This window comes from Myotis yumanensis, unplaced genomic scaffold (assembly GCF_028538775.1).
Source record: "Myotis yumanensis isolate MYYU_CA2020_CCGP unplaced genomic scaffold, mMyoYum1.0.hap1 SCAF_9, whole genome shotgun sequence".
Classification (NCBI taxonomy): domain Eukaryota; kingdom Metazoa; phylum Chordata; class Mammalia; order Chiroptera; family Vespertilionidae; genus Myotis; species Myotis yumanensis.
This window is the reverse complement of record NW_027223760.1, coordinates 64,218,695-64,241,801: the sequence shown is the minus strand read 5'-3', so window position 1 is coordinate 64,241,801 and position 23,107 is coordinate 64,218,695. Positions and strand designations below refer to the sequence as shown.

Here is a 23,107-nt window from a genome sequence, read left to right as displayed (position 1 = left end):
TACAAATTCATAACAAAGTTTTAAAATTTTAATTCAAGTAATCTGAACATAGTGTCCTATACTTCCTTAGTGAAATATACTCTACGAAAAGTTTTGGAATAGATCTTAATTTTATTTAGCAGACATATTGTTGGAAGTGGCATTGACATAATTCTGAATTTATTGGCATATATAGCTGGGTAGAAAACAAATATAATGATGTTTTGGAAAAAGGGTTCTCACATTGGTAAAAGAGATCTATAATAATAAAAGTGTAATATGCAAATCGACCAAACGGCCAAACAGCAGAACCACTATCCAGACAACCACATTATGACACCCACTAGTGCCAGGCCAGCCTAGGCGGGTGCAATGCGATTGGTCAGGGGGCCCCACCATCGCCCCATGATCGCCCCGCAGAGGGAGGCCCAGGCCACCGGCCGGCAGGGTGATCAATGGGGGGACTCCACGATCGCCCCAAAGAAGGAGGCCCAGACCACACTCTGTGGGACCAATGACCGGCGGGGCTCCACAGAACTGGGGAACCAGGGTGTGTGGCGGCGGATTTGGGCAGTGCCAGGCCAAGCCAGGTGCAAGTAGGGGATGGGGCCGAGAGGCAGCTGGAGCTGTAAAGGCCTACCCTTGCATGATTTTTGGGCATCGAGCCTCTAGTATTAATATTAAATAGAGAAAGATAAGGAAGGTCCTAGATTTGAAGTAAAGATATAAATTAAACACAAAATGTTTAATGAAAGTACAAGGAAACAACCCCTAGTAGCAACAGGATCCAGTTTCAAAATACTATTCCCTACTAAAAAAAAAAAAAAAAACAGAGCTCCTTGGAAAAATGGCTAATCCCTAAAGCTGTTAACATACAGTTGTGCCACAAAACAAAAGCACTCAAAGCATTAAGGGACTGAATCAAAAAGACACAAAAGCAGGTTTGAAAAGGTTCCCCCTCACTAAATATGGGACTATTTGGGTATAAAAAAAGAATATTGATGATAACATAATACACTGAACAAAAAAGAATCCAAAGACCATAGTGATATAATAAAAGGGGGAGATGGCAATAGTGAACCTCTCCTCATTATAGAGGAGTACCTACTAATAAATGTAAAAGGAATGACAGAATTTTTAAGTCACCACTTTGCAATCATTAAAGTAATAACTGATGCAGGTGAGGATCATCAAGGGATAAAAAACACTGGGTGAGAGACTACTGGGGAATAGGATGTTCACATGATATCAAGTATTATCGCACAGATTACTCAATAATCACAGAGGGAAAGGCACTGATATATGAAGAGACAGGCAGACATAACTTTAAACAAATGAGTAAACCTAACATGATCAAAAATGAAATTAACACTGTGACCTTTGATATGACTGCAACAGAATGTACAAAACATCACCTATGCCTTTTCTTGCCAAAAATAAATGTTTGACCTGATCTAGACATGAGAAAACAACAGACAAATCTAAATTATGGAACATTCCCTCAGACAAGCCTGAATTCTTCAAAAGTATCAATGTCAAAAAAGACAAAAAGTATAGGGACACTACTATAGATTAGAACAGACCAAGAACACAATACTAAATTTATGTATGATCTTTGACCATGCCTGGATCAAGAAATTTTAAAGGTTAAATAAAAACATATTTGGGACAATTTGAATGTAGGCTAGAACTATATACAAAATGAATACTAAAAATCAGTGTTAAGTTTCTTAGGTGTGCTAATGGTATTATGGTCATAATACCTGCAACTGACTTTCAAATGGCTCAGAAAAGGCATATATATGGGGGAGATAAAGACGGTTTGCCTTTATTTGAGAAAATGTATTCATTGTTTTGTTCTTCCAACTTTTCTATAAGTTTGAACTTCTTCAAAAGAAAAGTCTGGGGAAGAGATTAAAAATATAAACCATCATATTGTATACATTTAACAGAGATAATGTTTTACAATCTTCAAATACATGTTGCAAAAGTACTTACCTTACTTGAGGTGGTAAGCAGGTAAGCCCTTTGCAGACTATCCTTTTCAGCCAAACAGAATTGTAGTCTGCCAATCTCTTCTTTGAAATGAGTAATCATGTTTTCTTTGCTCCCATCTAAATTCTTTAAAGTTTGGACCTCTGATACAAGCTTGGTATTTTCTATTTCTCTATTCTTCAAATGGACCTGTAACAGTGCTTAAAAATGTCAAGAATATTCTAACTCCATAACCTAAGTCAGTCCAAGTTTAAAATACCACTGTCTGTCTCTAACCCAAATATGATTAAGGAATGGGAAGACTTACCAGACTTGGAGTCAGGAGACACAAGTTCTGCCAAGTGACTAGCTAACCATGTGGATTAACAACACAGCTTTTCTAAGTTTTTTTTTTAACTTTCCAAAGTCACTAATAATTCTAAGGTCTAATAATATTACCTGATCTCTAAAGTCTTTTCCTTTGATTTAATAATTTTAATTTCTCTTTAAAATCACAAATGGATTTGGTTGTTCTTTTGGCATTAGGTTACAGACAGATTCAGATATAAAAGCATAATGAGATTCTGGAAAACATCTTAAGCAATTCAATTTTTGCTTGTGAAAACTACTATATCACGTATTTTCTGTATGCCTGAAAATATATTTGTTGTTAATTAACCCAATAAATTTTTCCCAGAAACTTTGGCTGTGACTGTTCATTTGCTTACAACAGATATACAAATCAAAACTACTTTCCACTATAAAGGGTTCTCTTGCTTTGGTTAAGAGTACCAGAGCTATGCCTTAGCTGGTTTGGCTCAGTGGATAGAGCATTGGCCTGAGGACTAAAGGGTCCCAGGTTCGAGTCCAGTCAAGGGCACATGCCCGGGTTGTGGGCTCGATCTCCAACAGGGGCCATGCAGGAGGCAGCCGATCCATGATTCTCCCTCATCATTGATGTTTCGATCTCTCTCTTTCCCTCTCCTTTCCTCTCTAAAATAAATTTTAAAATATTAAAAACAAAAAGAGTACCAGAGATAAATGAATTAACATACTTCTTGCACTTTACTCTTTAAATGTATGGAACCTCCCGTTCCAAAAAAGCCATAAGGTGACTGCAGCCCAAGCCAACATCCTGAACTGCAACTACACAAGAGATCCTGAGCTGTAAAAACTCAGCTAAGCTGCTCCCAATTCCCAACCACTAAATAAGTTTTAGAGTAATTTTCTTATACAGCAACAGAAAAGTAACAGAAATGGAAAGAATAAATTACCTTATAAAGTTCCTTCTCATCCTTTTCTGTCTTCAACTGATATTCAAGTTGTTCTCTTTCACACTGGGCCTTCCTGAGTTTGTCCTTTAAACTGGGTTAAGGTCATGTAACATTAATATAGACGAAATAACTTTGTTAAAACATTTTTAGAACATAAATATCTTTTATAAGTGTCAGAAATACCTGTCTAATTCAGTTTCTTTTTCAATTGCTTTATTTGTCACTAACAGAATATCTTCCTCAAGCTTGACAGCTTTGGATGTAGCATAATTGTATCTCCTCTTAAGTTCTTCATTTTCCATTTTTAAATTTTCTGATACTTCAGTAAGTTCCTAAGAAAGAACAATACAGTATTTTGAGAAACATAATTAGTATGATAAAATATGCATCTTACAGAAATCTATGTATTCTTAAATTTTAATCCCAAATTTGTCCCCTCGAAAGTTTATAAACTAAGACTAAAAACTAAACCAGAAATTGTAACATACATTCAACTTTACATATACTAAATTAACTTTTTTCTTGCATTTTCATACACTCTTGTTGATTTCACTAACTTCTCCACCAGAGGGCAGGCAACGAAAATGAGAAAAAAAAATTTAATTAGTCACTCTCATATTTGTCTAATACTACATCTCATTTCACTGAATTCTGATTTTTGGAAAAGTAATTTAACTACTTTATTATATTTTCCTTTATTCAGTGTTTATCATTCCTAATTGTATTTCCAAGCCCTCCCCTCAAAATCAATCAAATACTCTACATTTAGATATAAAGCATCTAGAAACAGTTGTCAGGCACTATGTCATCAAGCCTGGTACCAAAAATCCAAAATTTTAATCATTTACAACATAAAAAAAGTTGTGACAGAAGGTTGATAGAAACTGATCTGTTTTTGTATAAATATCTGTCTAAATGCTATTGTTTTTCAACACAGGGTTTTCACTCACTGTAATTGGTTCAGTTCTTGTAAAAAGTGGGTTTCAGGCTATCAACTCCTATCAGTTATGTAAGACTCAACCAACCTTTTTCTCTGCTTGCAGTTGGTCACATTTCTCTTTTTCATGGTTAAGTTCTCTTTCCATTCTTTCAATTTGTTCTCGAAGTTGTGTTGTTTCTTTTTCTAGAACGGCAAGCAATTTTAACAGTTCTTCTTTTTCTTTCATGGTTTTCTCCATTTTCAACTGTAAAACAAAAAAACTCATACTGGGTCTTTTTTTTTTTTTAAATAGTCCTATAATGTTACAAATTGATTTCCCATTTCAAAAAAATAGTAAAGACATTCAGAAAGAATTTTTACATACTACTTCATATCAAATAGCCTTATTTAGCATTCAGGTAGAAAAGTTCATGAATCAAAAGTTCATGAAGCTTCCTTTGGTTGGGCAAAGAAGAAAAAAATTAAAAGTACAACTAATGAATTTTATTATGATGTTTCCTACTGATTACTTTTCAAGTCAGTACTAAAAATAAGGCATAAAACTCCATAAGTGACTTAACTCTGGGCATATCTTGAGTAATAATTTGGAAGAAGATATATACCTCTTCCTGAATGCAAATCATGGGAAATTGTTGACTCTATTAAGAACTTTCTTATGTTACATAAGGCCTTCATCTAGGGATTACTATTAAAAGGGTTCTTTAAATAAGGTATTAGGAATAAATTTCAATATGTGATGCCTTTTATGTGGCATAAAATAAATAAAAAAACTTTATAAATAAATGCAAACTTTAGGACTAAAATGCGGACTGTAACATTATATTAATTATTATGGAAATTCTAATAGTTATTCTGTTCAGGAAATCTAAACTCTAATATTCTAAAAAATTAATGAATTAAGGGACCTAAAATAGTAACTAAAATGGTTAACACTTCTCTTACAGGCAGACATCACTGACTGTAATGAGGAAAGATTGTATATTCAGAGGAGGCATCGTATACATTTAGCTAAAATAAAATGGCCTGGCCGACATGACTCAGTCGTTTATTCGACCTGTAAACCAGGAGGTTACGGTTCAATTCTGGTCAGGGCATATGCCCAGGTTGTGGGCTCGATCCCCAGTGTGGGGTGTGCAGGAAGCAGCCAGTAATGATTCTCTCTCTCATCACTGATGTTTCTATCTTTCTCCCTCCCCCTTCCTCTCTGAAATCAATAAAAATGTATTTTAAAAATAATAATAAATAAATAAAATGTATGCCCAACAATAGACCCCAAGTCAGTTTTCCAGGGTCATGGAACCAAACTGATTAAAGTCTAAAATGGTTTTTATGGAAGTTGAATGGCTATAAGTTTTTAGAATGACCCTTCCACCTCATTCATCACACCAAATGAAAATGACAGGAGTAAATACCCTCAAAAGAGAAAAGTTTATTTATTTACTGAACGTCTTTCATACCTTGCCTATTTTATTTTTTATAATGACTTTTGGCTCTAAACTTTCTCATAGCTTAAAACACAGATACATCTTGATATACTGCAAAAGGAACATTATAAAAGAACCACTTTTCCCCAGTGATTCATTTAATTGGTACATAAATTCAAATTAGATTAAAATGTATACAAGTCAAATTCCTGCCCCCGATTCTGTATTGTGATATCTTTCAAGCACATAGCAGTTAAAATTTTACAATGAATACCCATATACCCATCACCTAAATTCACTAATATTTTGCCATTTTAATTTTATTTTCCTTTATATTCAGTACTTAATTTATTTATGTAATTGTGGAGGAGGGGAACTAAACCATTTGAAACAAAATTGCACACTTCACCCCTAACTACTGAGAGCAAGCATCTCCTAATAAGAACAATTTCCTATTCAACCACTACCATTATAATAGTTAATTAGTAATTTTTTAAAAACTCCAGGATCCAGTCAAGATTCACACACTCAAGCATTATATTTTATTTATCATTTTTAATTTCAATAGTACCCTAGACAATGTCTCACATATCTACTATTTTTGTGCAGTTTTAGATAAAATCATTAAAGATTTTGCTGAATGTGAAAATTTAAAAGACTTGTCCAAAACTTGGTCAGAATATAAAAACATTTTATCTCACAAATATTTCCCTAAGAGACAGCAATTTACATTTCTTTATGAAGAAGAAGTGAAATAAATTGTATGGTGTCCCAATTTACTTAGAAAACGTGCACAAGAGATGCAGATGCCAAAACGCCCCTTCTTCTGTTAGCGGCCCTGAAGTCAGGGTGGTCTAGCAAGTATTCAAAAAGCTGCAATGTAAACTAACAGCATTCTTCTTAAGAGCCGGGCTTGTTTCAGCATCTTTGACTAGCATTCAAATACCAGGCTAAAAACCTTGATCATCAGGCAGTTGTCAACACAAAATGTTTCAGTCAGCCTATAAAAGTTACATTTCTTTATTTAAGATAAGAGAAGAATTTCTGGAAGGGGGAAGGGTAGATATGGAAGAATTCACACAAAAAAAAATAAAAAAATAAAGTATGTTATCTGTAACCTCTTGTCTTTTTTCTCTAATCTCAGTTTATTAAGGTAAATAAGATAAAATCAGTCATAAAATATTTACATATAAAAAGCTCATCTGACTATAAAGAAAAGCAATGACCTGTCAGTAAATGTGAATATAAAGTAACCAAAAATGTATGCTGAACCAATTAAAGAAGCTGTATTTCACAGAAACACAAATGTAACATTCCAGTACTTAGGTTTAGGGTAAAAATATTGAGAAATATTTTGAAAGAATGTTCTAATTTCTTCTTCAATAACTACTAAAAATTAAGACATAAGGCATTATTAGAGCATCTGCACAGTACATTTCTATTGGAGCCAATGCAATGACTCCAAATATTCAATTAAAAAAAATAGTGAGAAGCTTTTCACCTTTTTTCAGTATGGTTAATCCAAACTTATTCATTTGATCAGATGACAAGGAAAAAAAATCATTCTAAAAATATTCAACTTAAACCTTGAGACTGGGATGCTTCCCTGATTCACTGCCACACTTGGGATAGAGTATGCTCATAGTACAGTAAAATAAAGTTCAGATCCAATGACAGATTTATTGCTGTACACTACTTTCCCTCCAGCTTCACCTTCCAAATCTCTACCATTCTACACTTAATGGAGTAGGCCACCACCAAAGAAAGGTTGGGGGTGAGGAAATATTAGGAAAGCTATAGGTCTAAATTCTCTCAATAGTTGTTTATTGCACATCTACTATGCACAAAACACTTCTAGAGCCTAGGGACAGTCCCTGCCACAGTGAAAGCAATAACACAGTTGTGATAAAAAGACTTTTAAAGCATTTCAAAAATACACTAAGTTATGCATATATGCATAATCCATGGTCACAGACAATAGGGTGGTGAAGGCCAGAGGTAGGGGCTGGCAGCGCGCTGGTGGGGGTCAATGGGGGATAAAGGAGGACATATGTGATATTTTCAATAATAAAGATTTTTAAACAGGAAAAAATACACTAAGTATTTTTCAATTATTTTAGTTTAAAAGCATCTGCTTTTTAGGTTATACACTTGCATAACGTAAGAATTCTTATGCTAATTAACCTGTGTTTTTACATGCTCTGTTTTTAAAATTATCTATGAATCACTAACTCACTGTTGGTACTAACCTCAAGAAGGCCAGCTTTTGTGGTCACCACCAACATGTCAGAATTTCCTTCATCTTCCATAGTAAGCAACTCTTCAACTGGAGAAGCAGCTCGAAACTGGAAAGGTGTACTTGCTCCACGAATTTCACCCTTATGGGTAACGTAACAGAATTGATAAAATTCTCCATCATCATTTGGAAGGTAATATCCTAAGAGGAAGTTAACCAAAAATTATTAAACTTCTTATTATAAAATGTTACTTTAACAATATTTGTCACATCCTCTCATTCCTGACCCTGTTTCTAGGCATTTAGGATATGTCTTTCTTCCTATTTTTCATAAATTATCAGAACTAGACTTTCCCTTCTTCCCTTAACATGCCCGAATTTTTCTACTTTGGGTCTAAGCTTATATTCCCAGAATATCCTTTTCCCAAATCTTCACTAGAGCAAAACTAAGTCATGTGGGAGAGTGTCAAAATGTAGTTTTCAAGGAAAGGAAGGCTGGAGGAGGAGCAAGGGAAAAACAAGCATAAAAATCTAGGAGGATTATTAGGAGTGAGAACATGCCATTTAAAGAAATCTTCCCTCAATTCATTACATGTAAAAGGGAGATATTAACAAAAGGAATATGCTACACGTGTAAACTGTGTAACAGCAGAAAAGAGGATGAGGTCCACTGATGCTGTAGAACAAAAAAGCTTTGGAACTACACAGATTTTATTCTGGAATTCCAGCTCTACCACTAACTATTATTTACTTAACCTCTTGTGCCCCAGAGTTTCTTAGCTGTAAAACAGACTCCAAGCCATCTATCTCAGAGTTCCAAAGTATCTATAATGTATTTATACCATCCAGGCCACTAATGTGTGTTCACTATTTGTTCCTTCTTTCTTCAATTCAATTGTTACCTTCTCTTTCAAATTTTGCTGGATTATCCTAGTTCAAAATTAAGTTCCCTTCCCTCCAAAACGCCCATGGTATCTTTTACATTAAGAAAAACAACTTCCACAATATACCTTATATTACCATTCATTATACACATGCTTTTATATCCTATATCAAGACCTCAGAAATATTGAGGGCAGATATAGAATATAAAAATTCTGGAATACCTGTAAAAAGGAAGCATTAAATGACTGTGAAATGAACCTACAAAAAATGAATATATTCACCTTGTCTTGGATGTTACTATTAAACAGAAATCTGTAATCACTATGGCTGTTATTCTTCCATATCTTAAAATTTTCAGTCTCATTCTTATGTATCTAGTTCATTTGATTTCATTCTTAAAAAAATAACTGGCCTTTCTCTTTAGAAATAAGAGAGAGGGGCAGAGAAAAATACAAGGTAAGCCAAGAACACCATCTGGTGCTTGAAAGTAAGAAAGAAGTCCTTTAAAAAGCACTGGGGGATGAAGGGAATATTAAAAATAAAACAAAACACAGGAGTTCAACTGATGGGAGTTACCTAGGATCAAAAAAAGCTAAGACAATTTGAGCAAAAAAATGATGATAGTATTAGACTTTATCCCATAGAATAAAGTAAGTATCCATGAGTCCATGGTGAAGAGGACTTTTCCTAACATAATTCCAACTAATAAATATACAAGAAATGAGAATAGAGGAGCATCACCAGACAAATACAACAACAATAACTATTGTAAGCAAGATTCAGTAATGTATACTAACTAAAATGAGTGGGTAAAAGTTTGAAGAGAAACAAGATTATTTCCTCAGTCTCAAAGTAACTCCCCTATAATAGTCACTAATTACAAAAGAAAAACTATTATCTCTACAGTGGAAAAATCCAGCAGACACCACCTTAACCAAGTGATCAAGATTAGTACCAGTAATAAGATATATGGGCATAGTGCTCCCTGATAAAATACACTGAGAAGGGTACAACATTAGTTCTCTGGTATTCTTCCTGAAAATGTATAACCTCAGTGCAATTATGACAAAGCATCAGACAAACCCAAAAGAAGAAACATTTTCATATAGAAAAATAATACAATAAACTGTTTCACATACTTACTACTGTAAACCTACTTTTGCCCATCCCTGTCTTTTTCTCACCTCTAATCCCATCCAATATAAAAAAAAGTATAGTACGCAAATTGTCCCCTCCAACAGAGTTCTTTGGGAAGTTGGACCAGGGGATGGGCTGGCCAGGGGAAAGGAGGGAGGCCCCAGCTGGTGGCGGCAGGTAGCTGGGGAAAGGGAGGGAGGCCCTGGCCGGCAGCCACTAGGGACCCTACCAGTGCACAAATTTCATGCACTGGGCCTATAGTTTGTTATATTATTCTAACATGAGTAATAGCATTGTTTTCTCATTTGGGAAAAAGAACATCAAAAGTAAAGAGCTGATAAGAAATCAACTCTTCAATGAAAGTTAACAAGCAAAAACCTTTATAATGTCTACATAAAATATCATGTGACCTATGTTTAAAATAGGTACTAGGTTTCTTTTTGCCAGTAGATATTTACATTATGACTTTTGCTAAACAAAAGATACTAATTGCCCTAACCAGTTTGGCTCAGTGGGTAGAGCATCGGCCTGCAGACTGAAAGGTCCCAGGTTCGATTCTGGTCAAGGGCATGTACCTTGGTTGTGGGCACATCCCCAGTAGGAGGTGTGCAGGAGGCAACTGATCGATGTTTCTAACTCTCTATCTCTCTCCCTTCCTCTCTGTAAAAAATCAATAAAATATATTTTTTAAAAAAAGATACTAATTAATTCAATTGTGGTATGCTGGCTATGCCTTAGTAGACCATTACAATGGGTACATCATTTTTAATAGCAATAAAATACCTAGTTTCACCCAGTTCTGCAGTTTTCAATTCTTACCTTGAAATGCTAATACACAATTTACTGTTGATCCTTCTACATAATTTTCAGGCATAGGGGACCATAAAAATGTGTAATAATCACGAGCAGTACTCCATCCAACCTAAAGGAAAAAAAACATGGAGATTATTAGAAAGTAGTTTAATTAATATAGAGTGGTATCTTGTAGCATATTGTTTTTTACTGCATCCTAAAGTTAAGACATGGGTTAATATGCTTACAAATCATAATATTTTAACCAGCATGTCAGATTTTATGGTTTTTTATTAAGCTGTAACCTAATGCTATAAAAAAATCTATATAAATGAAACAGTAGTTTCTCTACTATGTATTAAAATGCAATTTGATATCCAATTTCTCAAGGAAAATCTTAGTATCAAATAGAAAAACTTACATTTTGCTTAAAATTTGAATTCATTAAACAGGTTTTTAAACATTATTTTATGCTTCAAAGTTAAGTGTTTAATTAGAGCCCTGCCCCTTAAATCCACTAACTTCACTCATCTTTCACCTTTAGCAAGTCTTGCTTGAAGCCAATTGGTAAATTTTGTAAAAAGTCCTTTATTATCAAGATGTTTATATACACAAATAGACTACCTATGTCCTATCTCTAAAACACTTTCAACTGACAACATGTATACATTATGTATCTCAGTCTGTATTATCCAGATGAATTGCAGTGTGCTAAGTATGGATTAGAGATGTGTAAAATAGGTACTAGGTTTCTATTTGCCAGTAATATTACAAGAAATAATACTCCACCGAGTTAAATTATAAGTATATTCTTAATTCTGATTGACCTAGTTTTAGAGATTGCAGAACACTGAAGCTGGAAGAATTTTAACAATCTTTAGTCTCCAAAGGAGTGTTTTCAAACTGTAGGTCACAACCCAGTAGGAATATATTAATTTAGTGGTTCATGACATTAACTTTTTTATTTATATAGAATTAGAAAAGGATCAGAGTACATGATAGATAAGTACTGCTTCATAAAAAATCTGTTTCAGATGTATTTGCAAGCACCTTTGTTTGCTAGGTTGCATCATAGAATTTGTGTGTGTCAGGGTCAAAAACATTTGAAAGACATTATAATTTTCATCTCTTTACTGATGAAAAGGAAGTTTAAAGAATCTGTGATGTAAATGATTTACCTCACCTATTAAGGCTCAAGTTTTTCCCCTTGGAACTATAAGAAGATAAAATTAGATGATGAATATAAAAGCAGCACTTAGCAGAGTGCCTGACCATGGTGTGTACTCCTTAAGTGGTAATTTTTGTTAAGCACAGTGTATAGGAAATAGGTCAGATTACCAGAAAATACCTCTTACTAGTTATGACTTCAAATAAATTACTTCTGTTTCCTCCTCTTTAAAATGGAGATAATGGTAACAATCTCAAAGGGTTGTGTGTGTTTATTAAATAAAATAATCCCTGTAAAGCACTTAGCACAATACCTAGTACATCAGTGATCATTACATCCTATCTTAAAAAAAAAAGGAGTAATATGCAAATTGACCATCACTCCAACAAACAAGATGGCCGCCACAAGATGGCTGGCAGGGGAGGGCAGTTGTGGACAATCAGGCCAGCAGGGGAGGGTAGTTGGGGGGAACCAGGCCCGAAAGGGAGGGTAGTTGTGGACGATCAGGCCAGCAAGGGAGGGCAGTTGGGGGCAATCAGGCCTGCAGGGGAGGCCAGTTGGGGGGAACCAGGCCTGCAGGGGAGGCCAGTTGGGGGGAACCAGGCCTGCAGGGGAGGGCAGCTGGGGGGAACCAGGCCTGCAGGGGAAGACAGTTGGGGGGAACCAGGCCTGCAGGGGAGGGCAGTTGGGGGAACCAGGCCTGCAGGGGAGGACAGTTGGGGGAAACCAGGCCTGCAGGGGAGGGCAGTTGGGGGAAACCAGGCCTGCAGGGGAGGACAGTTAGGGGTGATCAGGCCAGCAGGGGAAGGAGGGGCAGTTAGGGGCAATCGAGCCGGCAGGGGAGCAGTTAGGTGTCGATCAGGCTGGCAGGGGAGTGGTTAGGGGCAATCAGGCAGGCGAGCGGTTGGGAGCCAGCAGTCCTGGATTGTGAGAGGGATGTCGGACATCCCTCAAGGGGTCCGAGATTGGAGAGGGTGCAGGCTGGACTGAGGGACACACACCCTGTGCACGAATTTCATTATCATACTGGTGTTATCATTAGTTGAAAGACACACAGTGTTACCATATTAGTTCAAAGACACACAGACTTTTAGGGACAGTGAACTGACTCTACAGTTCTTTTCATATCCCCTAGTGCTTCTACCATCTCCTGACAACATTTTGAACAATGGAACAGTTATAAAGTTACCTATGACTGTCAGAATGTATTGCTCCTAAGACCTATACTTTAATCCAGTTATAAAAGGGTGTAGGTGTATCTACAGTAAGGAAGGAACCAAAACAATGGATGTTTCACATAGTTTAGTTTGGGGAAGTACAATAGTACTGGCATCATTCTTCTACTAATGCAATAGTGAAATAAGAGCAAAAAAGTAAATTAAGCAAGGGTAACATGGAAGAAAAAGAAAATCTTTAACTAACCTGTTAGAAAAACATATTGGATAAGAAGTATTGCTCTTAAAAAAGAAAGAAAGAAGTATTGCTCATAAAGGAAACTGAGAGGGAGTGTAAAGAAGATCAGAAGGACATCAAGGTTACCTAGCAAAAATAAAGATATTAATAAGTTCTGGAGAAACATTGAGAAAAAGAAAAACATTAGGGTGAAGAGAGCATACTTTTAGCCCTAACCGGTTTGGCTCAGTGGATAGAGCATCGGCCTGCGGACTGAAAGGTCCCAGGTTCGATTCCGGCCAAGGGCATGTATCTTGGTTGTGGGCACATCCCCAGTAGGGGGTGTGCAGGAGGCAGCTGATCGATGTTTCTAACTCTCTATCCCTCTCCCTTCCTCTCTGTAAAAAATCAATAAAATATATTTTTTTAAAAAAGAGCACTTTTAAAGAGGGAGGGAGGGAGAGGGAGATACTGAGGTCCAGGGGGGCACTATTTTGGGGGGAGGAAGTAAAGGGAGACAGACACAATAGGAAAAGCACTGAAAATATATTTTCTGGTTATATGTGTACAAATATAAAAGCTACAAAGAAATATAGAAAATGAGCCTATGAATTTTTAATTTTTTTTTTTAATATATTTTATTGATTTTTTACAGAGAGAAGAAGGGAGAGGGATAGAGAGCTAGAAACATCGATGAGAGAGAAACATCGACCAGCTAGCTGCCTCCTGCACGCCCCCCAGTGGGGATGCGCCCGCAACCAATGTACATGCCCTTGAGCAGAATCGAACCCGGGACCCTTGAGTCCGCAGGCCGATGCTCTATCCACTGAGCCAAACCGGTTCGGCAAGCCTATGAATTTTTAAATCTAGAAAAATATATACCAAACTTAACCACAAGCTATTTCTGGGGAAGGTGGGGGCTACAATGGATAGAACCATTCACTTTCTTTTTTATATACTGTAGTTTTCAAATATTGTATTATCAAGAGTAAAGGTCCTTTCTATTTAAAAGGAAAAATACAGAAAAAATGCCACATACATGTGAGGATGCAATGCTGATTCTTAGACAGAAATATCATAAACAGCATAAATGTCCCACCACGAGGTAAAATGTTTCAGAGCTATATTAATAAGAAAGTGGTTATAATTTTAAGTAAAAAATTCAGAACATAAGAAAGGTCATGCAGTCTATTCCACACATCAACCTACATACCTATATTTACAAAGACTTCCCACTGCCAGTACTTCGGTCCTTTGTAGACAGAATGAAGCTTAATTCCAACCTTATCTTACACCACCTAAGTCAAGTTTTGTTCTAGTTAAAATTACTCATTCTCATCTCTGTGCCTTTACTTATACCATCTTCCTGCCAGGAATGTCCTTTCCTCAACCTCATTACCCTGCTCTATTCTTCTCATTTTTTCAGGTAAGAAATGGAGAAAATGGAAAAAGAAAACAAAGATTCTTAAAATTTTTTCACATGACCTTGAGTGAAGCCAAACCTTTTGATCATAGACAGCAAAGCCTGGATTCAAGTTTCCAACATTTGTTGTATACTATCCCACTGTTAAATACAAAATGTTTACATTTACAAATGTAAATGTTTTATATGTGACGTTACAAAAATGACCCTGAATGTAGAGTGAAGATAGAGCAAGTAAAGCTACTGATCAACTGTGTAAAAGAAAATAGAGTGTACCCAGATGGAAGAAATAGGAAGAAAGTTTTTCTTACCTTGAATATACCAACCCAATCTTTTGGATGTGGATGGATATATGGAGTTAAGGTATAATGACATTCTAGATGTGCATTAGGAAGGTAACTCTTGGCCACATTTTGAAAGATGACATGGGCAAAATTGGAAGTCTGTGGGACTTCTTGAAAGGATGTCATTGTGAATCTGAAACAAGTAAATCACACAAGTTGAATGATACCCAACTAAGAAAAACTTTAATCTTCAGAAAATGTATCATTAAATGCAACTTACATTGATATCTACATCATAATTTTTGAGAAGACATATACTTTTTAATATTGGCACTCCTCCTTAAAAATCTTGATTAAATATAAAGACACAGACAAATTGGGAAATAAAGAATTTCCAATATGACTCAGAAAGTTATGTGGGAGCTAAAAAGCTTTTAAACCAAAATAAAAAACAAACTATGAACTCTCTAGGAAAGCCTAGCTCTTTGCTTCTTTTGCAACCAACAGCTTTTATGTTGGACCTTTGAACTTCATTATTTTCCTCCCTAACCTGACCCATCCATCCCTCTCCTAGGTTGTTGGCTCCTATAACATATGCTAATCTCTCAGTGCCTGCATTCCTCACCCATGTTTGTGATCCCCTAGCTACACATAAGAATCTTTAGGGGCCTTAAAAAAAGAAAAAGACAGTGACTTTCTGGAAGTGGGACCTGGGTGTGGGCACGTGTATATGAACATCTTGTTTTGTTTTGTTTTTAGCATCTTTCTCAAGTAATCTTAATCCTGTATGTGATTAGGACAAAGAACTACTATTTAGACTCTGACCTAACTCAACAACCTAAGTCTTCATTACCATCGCTCACTCATTTCCACTAATACCTAGACCCAAACTGTCTTCTTTGGCTTCTGGTACATGCTCCTTCAGATCTCTCAAACCATGTAAAATCTCAGCTGATCTACTTAAAATAGCTCAGCCTATCTGTTCCTCTACCTATACCAATTCTACCCTTTCATTCTGGGTTCAATAATCCTACCTTGACTTCCAGTATTCATTTTTTCTTCCCATTAATTTCCACATAGTTACTGATTAAAAATATATTGTTTTACATTAAATACAAACTGTAGAAATCTATAATGGATTCAGTAAATGCTCACTGGCTTACAGAACACCAAGCACTGGATAGCAGATGTATAGTTAAAATAGATTACAAAAATCTACATGATCCAAATGCTTTCTGTGCTATACTTTGCAGGGGGGGGGAGGGGGGGGATTTTACTTTTTTTTTTTTTTTTTTCAAAAGTACTAGTATAGCAACTGAGGATTTACTTCAAAAAGCTATCTCTACAGTGTGACACAGAATCGGTATCATCACTGATTCCATAATACATATAAGAAACTAACCCTATGGTACTTGCTTCTGAGTTTTCAAAACAAGACTATAATAATGAAGAAAATAGCCCTAACTGGTTTGGCTTAGTGGATAGAGCGTCGGCCTGCGGACTGAAGGGTCCCAGGTTTGATTCCGGTCAAGGGCATGTACCTTGGTTGCGGGCACATCCCCAGTTGGGGGCATGCAGGAGGCAGCTGATCGATGTTTCTCTCTCACTGATGTTTCTAACTCTCTATCCCTCTCCCTTCCTCTCTGTAAAAAATCAATAAAATGTATTTTTTTAAAAATAAAAAATAATGAAAAAAAAGGAACATTTTTTGCTAACCAAATTTATCTAATTTACTTCACAAATCAATGAAGTTTCTACATGGCAAGCACAACAGTAAGACTCTGCTCATATTTTAATAATTATTAAGTTTTTATTGCTAGGAAGTTCTAAGACAATATGCTTTTACAACTATTCCTTTTGCTGACCTGTTTAAAATACTAAGGCAAATTTTTAAGGTTTTGAAACAACAAGCACTTTCTTTGTATGTCTTTTCTGCTTCTGTTATGTTAAAAGTAATGCTTTATTAAAACAACATATTAGCTATCCCATAAAGAGTCTGTCAATCCTGAACCTGAAAGCCACTGTGGTAAAATACCAGACTGGTTGTCTGTTAAGACTCTCCCCACTTGTGGTTTGCCAGAATTAGGAGCTAAAGAGAGTGTTCAGGATTAATCCTCCCTAGCTATCTCTGCATTAACAAGAAGGTTCTATTACCAGCAACCTATTTCACAGAAACACTTAACTGTCAATACTCCCCAGCTGATAACCCAAAACCTCCAGGAAAATAAAAAAAGTCACACTTATAAACACTGGAACCCTGCCTAAAATAACTAAAGAGTTCTATTACTTTCTCTTTGAATTGTCTGAGCTAATCTGGGTTTAGGGGGATGTCATGATGCTAATGAAGTCATTAATGATAATCTCTTTTCAAGTCAGTGGTTTCATAAAGGAAAAAAAACCCATTCAGATTCCAGTTTTGAAAAAAATGTTCACTACTGGTAAAATACTAAGAAAAACTATAACTGAATCAACTGAACAAACTTCTAATAGATACAACTACCTAAACTGATGCAAGTGAATCAGTAACATTTTTCTATGAAAAGACTGAATATTTAAGTTTCTCTGAGGAAGATATTCAGTAAGGAGAAAATAAGGCTAGCTTAGAATGAGTTACCCATGTTTTTAATTAGAAGCGGAATAAAAATAAAACCTTTTTTTTTTTTCTTAAAATTTAACACATTTCCTAAAGTAAACTAAATCAACAAAGCTGTAATTATTTGTTATAAAACAAGGGAGCCGAATTTAAACTTATTTAACCTCAATTACAATAGTGATTTAAAAATCCAAAATCCAACCTTACACTTTTACTTCACTGAAAAGTTTTCAAGGTATAAAACAGCATAAAGTATACATATATATAGTACTTAGATATGCTTATAATGCATCAAGAGGGATTAAAAAGTACTCACCATATAGTTAAATCTTTACTCATGAAGCATATGTTTAAATAAAGGACTTTTAACTATATTGATTGAATTTTTACCAGTATATATAAATGTATTTTCATGCTTTAAATAAACATATAAACATCAAATTTCATTTTAAACCCTCCCCCCAAATTCAAGTTTTTAATACAAAACTCTAACATCAGACTTTAAATACATTCATGATGCATATAAACCTGAAGAGTAAAATAATTTGTGATCATCCTATTAATAATCTTCATTAATCCCTCTCCAACACCCCAACCTTTTCAAAAAATTTCAATGTGATTAGAACTATAGAAATTTTACAAGTCATTCAACTCTTGTTTCCACCTTACTTTTTAAAATTAAATTCCAATATCTTCTAGTCACAAAAAGTTAAGGATAAATGTAATCTGAATATAATTACAACATGAATTGACCCATTTTAAATAGTAAAATGAAAATTTCTAATTCCCATATAGTTCTGTTTCTCTCCTCACACAGATGACAGGGAGTGAAATGATAGGCAAACTTATTAAAATGTTGAAATTCACTGAGAATACCAACGCAGCAAGATGATTCACAGGCAAATTAATACACTATGCATGCTCACACATGCACACACATATACACCACCCAGTGGAAAAGTGCAAAATCACTGCATCACCTTGTGGTAATGCTTGGGAAGTGTAACTTCATTAACATATTGAGAAAAAGAACAAACTGCATCCTCAGTTGGAGAGGAAATATGGCCACTATCCACAAGGGGAAGTGGAAGCAGCTTTACCAATACCCAATGTTTCTTCCCGTCTCTAAAGCACATCTCAAGAAACATGGGTACATTAAGATGCAAACCAAGGCTAAGTAAAAATTTCCCCAAACTAAAGGACCAGATACATTTAACTGGGAAACAAAAACAATGCTGTCTGCAGTGCCCGCTTCCAGGTTTCCTAATATAGTCTCTAAAGTCCTAACATCTCTAGAGTTCCTTTACATGTGTTATGTTGTGAACTTTATACTATAAAGTCTTTGGCCAATTTTGTTACTTTAGGGATTCATCAATATTTAAGGAAAAGGGTAAATAATATGCAATGGGCATTCAGTTAACTAAAATAAATTTGGGGAAATGGGAGCATTTCAATATTATCTTTACTTCTTCCTCTGGAAACTTTTTCAAGCCCCAAACAGATCTTAGTATTTTTCCCAGTGGCTCCTGATACTCAATTTATTTGACTAACTCCCAAAAAATGTAAGCATTAGTCAAATAAATAAATAGACCATATTTAAAAACTTCTATACATTAAATATACAGAATCAAATTAAGTTTTTTAAATAAATATTTTACATAATTTTCCAGTTCTAACAATTAGAATTCAAGAATAAGGTAATTTTGTTTTGTGTGATATGATTATGATGATTGTATTTTTTCAAAGTTCTTACCACTTAAACATGCTAAACTAATTATAAGTGAAATACCCTGATGTCTTGGATTTTATTTTAAAACTCAACGAGGAAAAAATGTTTGAGGGAGGTAATAAAACAAGATTAGCAAAACAGTGGTTCTTTTTACTTTGTTCTCCTTATGTATGTTTGAAATTTTCCATAATAAAAGTAAAACCACAGCAAATAAAAATTAGTTGTGAAAACGCATTACAAGTAGTGGTTGACAAACTTAGCAAAATTATTTTTTTAAATCTTCACTTAAAAATATATAAAATTTATAATTACCTCCAAACTTCAGTCCTATAGGACACACAAATATATGAAGGATAAAATGTCTGACATTTTAATAGTTTCCAATTATTCATACTATAACTTAAACAAAGACTAGCAGCTAGTTTACACACCAGAAAAATATTACTAGCATTCTTTCTCGGAGGCAGAAAAGCCACCCATCTGTTAATTTGCACTCTGACAGGGATCTACCTCCAGAACTCTTTACAGGTGAGTTCTCTGCTCAGGGGTCACTGACATCACTTTTTACTATTTTAGACTGTTTTAAAAGTTGGTTTCTAAAATGCTACGATCATGGCCCATATACTATATTAGAGGGGAGAATTTTTTTCTCTTCTATTACGGATTTATTTGAGGCAAAATAAACTAAAAAGCCAGGCGTTCATCCAGCCAAAATTTTACTTAACAGTATGCAAATTGCAAAAGAATACAAACCAATAAGCTTCACCTGAGATAATTCCGCCATAGTAGTATAGAAAAAAGTAGTTAGGATTTTTCATAATTATTCAACATCATTAAAAAGGTTGAAACTTAAAATTCCAAGATACCTGTTATTTTGTTAAGGAAAAGGAATTTACTGGTTAATTCCACATAAATGGCTGAGGCCATAATTGTAAGCAGAAGTGTACAATTAAAAAATGTGATAAATAGAAAACAAAAATTACAAAATGTTCTTTGAAAAAAAAAAGACCCAACCCTAGTAAGACCTCGTCTCTAATGTGATCAAGTAATCCTTCAAGAAATCAAGTTCACCCTTGCTAAGAACAAAACTAAGGCCTTCATTACACCCGAATGGCACCTGAAGGCAACTAACCCATGTTTAGATTAACTGGTTAATCAAGTAATCTCTTTAAAAGCTTTTTGGAATTGAGCCCCAAAACTATAATTAGTAATTGTCCGTGCGCGGTTTGTAGAAACCTTGCAATTAGCGGAAAGCAGACAGTTGAAAAATTTGGATTTTTCAATCTAAATCCCCGACTTAATAGTAATCCATAACTACTTTTTGAAACCTAATACATGTAGGTCAAATGCCACAGTGTTTTCAAGCAAAGCTATTATGAATAGGATAATATATGTTTATCAACAAACACGCACACACACACTTCTCCGCCCTCTCCACCCGCCCCCCTCCCCTTCCAATTTTCCAAAGCAAGGAGCGCACACTCCCGACGTGTCAACACACTGCGGCCCAGCGGAGTGTCGGGTGGACCGGAAGGAGAGTTGTGAAATCAACAACAGTTGCCTAAGCAAAGGAAGATGTGACTCTCTCCCAGGAGATCTGCTAAGTTCCCCGGGAACGCTGTGCTTCAGCGCCATTTATAAACAGCCGGAGAAAAGCGTTATCTAATCCCGCACCCCAGGTGCGGCCGGAGACCGGGCTAACTCCGCCCGCCGCGACCGTGGGCGGCGCAGGGAGTCTCCGCCTCCTCCACCGGCGACTCAAACCAAAACACTGGGGTTCCGTCCGCACCAGCAAACCCCAGCGTCCTTCCCGGACTCGACCTGGAGGTTTGCCCAAACTTACCTAGGCCGGCAGCACCCTCACACCACTCGCCCGAGAGCTGAGCCTCGGGCAGGCCCGTTTCTGCTTTGGGGGTCCCCCGCCACTCGCCCCCGCCATAGCGCCCACGTCCCACACGCCTCCCCCAACTCGCGAAGGCTTATCCCGGCCTCCCCGCGGCGTGGGGCAACCACCCGTCGCCTTTTTCCAAATCCACTGCCAACTGAATTCGCCCACTCCCTGTCACAATCGCGGCCCGGGAGGAAAGGCTGTCCTCGACAGGGATAGCGTCGTCATTTTGTGCGTCGTCACCACGGAGACCATTCCCGAGACCCGCCAGGCCCTAGAGTCTAGGAGCTGAGGGGCGTCTCCCGAGCCCCCAAAGGGCTCCGCTGGGGTCCCGCGTATAGGGCGCCGGGCCGGGCAAAGCGCTTACCCAGGGAGGGGCTCCCGGACAAACGGGGAGTCCTACTGAGGCTCCCGAGACGGAGCCGCCATCAACCGCCGAACCTCTTCCGCCACCAATGCCACCTCCAGTGACCGGCTACGCCTCCCTTCAGAGCCCAAAGCCGGCTACGTCACTTCCGCCCATGGGTCCGCCCCTTCCGCCGCCTCGTTTTGGGAGAAGGGAGAGTTCCCCTACTCGCGTTCCCCCTCCAGTCTGGCCGGCACTCACTTTACCCTCATAGGTCTGAGCCTGCCTTTCCCCCTCCCCGGATCCTCCTCTTTCTTAGGCCCTGTCATTTCGCTCTGAAACTTAGTCGTAACCAAAGAGGGTCCGTTTGGATTTGCATTTATGACTTTTTAATTTACCGGAAAATTAAGTAAATTTCCGGTAAAGTGGAAAGGATAGGCCAGAGGTATATGGACAATCACCAGGTCACTTCGTGGCTCTTAAAAAATCTGTTGAAGCGAATCCTTTCACTTTATAGATCAGAATGTGTCCAGCCATAGAAGTGAAGGAGCCACCCCACAGCTGGAGCTGCAACCCCTCACCCCAAGGCTCTCTCCCAACCCCTGGCCCTGTGTGGTCTTTTAGTTGTTTTATTTTTAACTCTATTTTGTTGTTGTTGTTGACACTGTCCTGTTCTTATTTGTGAGGTTTTGTTCTCTGTAAAAACCTCGGTGACTCCTAGGAGCTTTTCAACTCTAATGCTCTATGATTCTATTTCCTCTTGCCCTAGCAGTGGCCTCTTTCTACCTGCATTTCTGAGTTATCTGTTTTTACTATGTGTTATTTTGTATGTGTGACTTTTGTCCTGTATTCTCTTCAATTATCTATATATATAAAAGCCTAAGCAACCATTACAACAGGTCAACCTAACAACCCATCGACCTGTGGCTATGACAACGCACTGACCACCAGGGGGCAGATGCTCAATGCAGGAGCTGCCCCCAGGTGGTCAGTGTGCTCCCACAACCAAATTCCCTCAGCCAGCCAACCTCCCATGGTCCCTTACCCTGGCTAGCTGGCTCCGATTGCTGGCCAGGCTGAGGGACCCCACCCCTGCATGAATTTCTGCACCGGGCCTCTAGTAACTTATAAAATTACTTGATTATTATAGTATACTAGAGGCCCAGTGCATGAAATTCATGCACTCGGGGGAGGGTTCCTCAGCCCAGCCTGTGCCCTCTCGCAGTCCGGGAGCCCTCAGAGGATGTCCGACTGACAGCTTAGGCCCGCTCCCCAAGAACATCCCTAGTGCTGCCACCGCCACTGTGCTCGCCAGCCATGAGCCTGGTTTCTGTCCCACTGACCACCAGGGGGCAGCTGCTGCATTGAGCATCTGCCCCCTCGTGGTCAGTGTGCATCATTGCCACCAATTGACCAGTTGTAACGGTTGTTCAGGCCTTTATATATATATATAGATAATTGAACAGAGAATACAGGACAAAAGTCATACACACAAAATAACACAGTAAAAGCAGATAACTCAGAAATGCGGGTCATTCCGCAGTTTGGTCTATTTGCATATTAGCCTTCTATTATATAGGATCTTACCTCCCTATAGTAGGCATTATTAAGGTAAAAAACATTCAAACACGAAAAGAATTTTT

At 37.1% G+C, this 23,107-nt stretch overlaps 1 protein-coding gene across 2 annotated transcripts in view; it reads right to left on the bottom strand.

Moving 5' to 3' along the window:
- Positions 1 to 21,594, bottom strand: part of TAX1BP1 (Tax1 binding protein 1) — a 58,205-nt gene extending 36,611 nt beyond the window's left edge. For both annotated transcript variants that reach the window (XM_070424486.1, XM_070424487.1), the window contains exons 1-8: positions 21,486 to 21,594; positions 14,936 to 15,101; positions 10,669 to 10,771; positions 7,841 to 8,028; positions 4,253 to 4,411; positions 3,411 to 3,559; positions 3,228 to 3,318; positions 1,978 to 2,163 (exon numbers count right to left, since the gene is read on the bottom strand). In XM_070424486.1, the coding sequence (XP_070280587.1) occupies positions 1,978 to 2,163; positions 3,228 to 3,318; positions 3,411 to 3,559; positions 4,253 to 4,411; positions 7,841 to 8,028; positions 10,669 to 10,771; positions 14,936 to 15,094 (1,035 nt within the window). In that variant the 5' untranslated portion in view covers positions 15,095 to 15,101; positions 21,486 to 21,594. The remainder of the gene's footprint in view (positions 1 to 1,977; positions 2,164 to 3,227; positions 3,319 to 3,410; positions 3,560 to 4,252; positions 4,412 to 7,840; positions 8,029 to 10,668; positions 10,772 to 14,935; positions 15,102 to 21,485) is intronic.
- Positions 21,595 to 23,107: the final 1,513 nt, after the last annotated feature.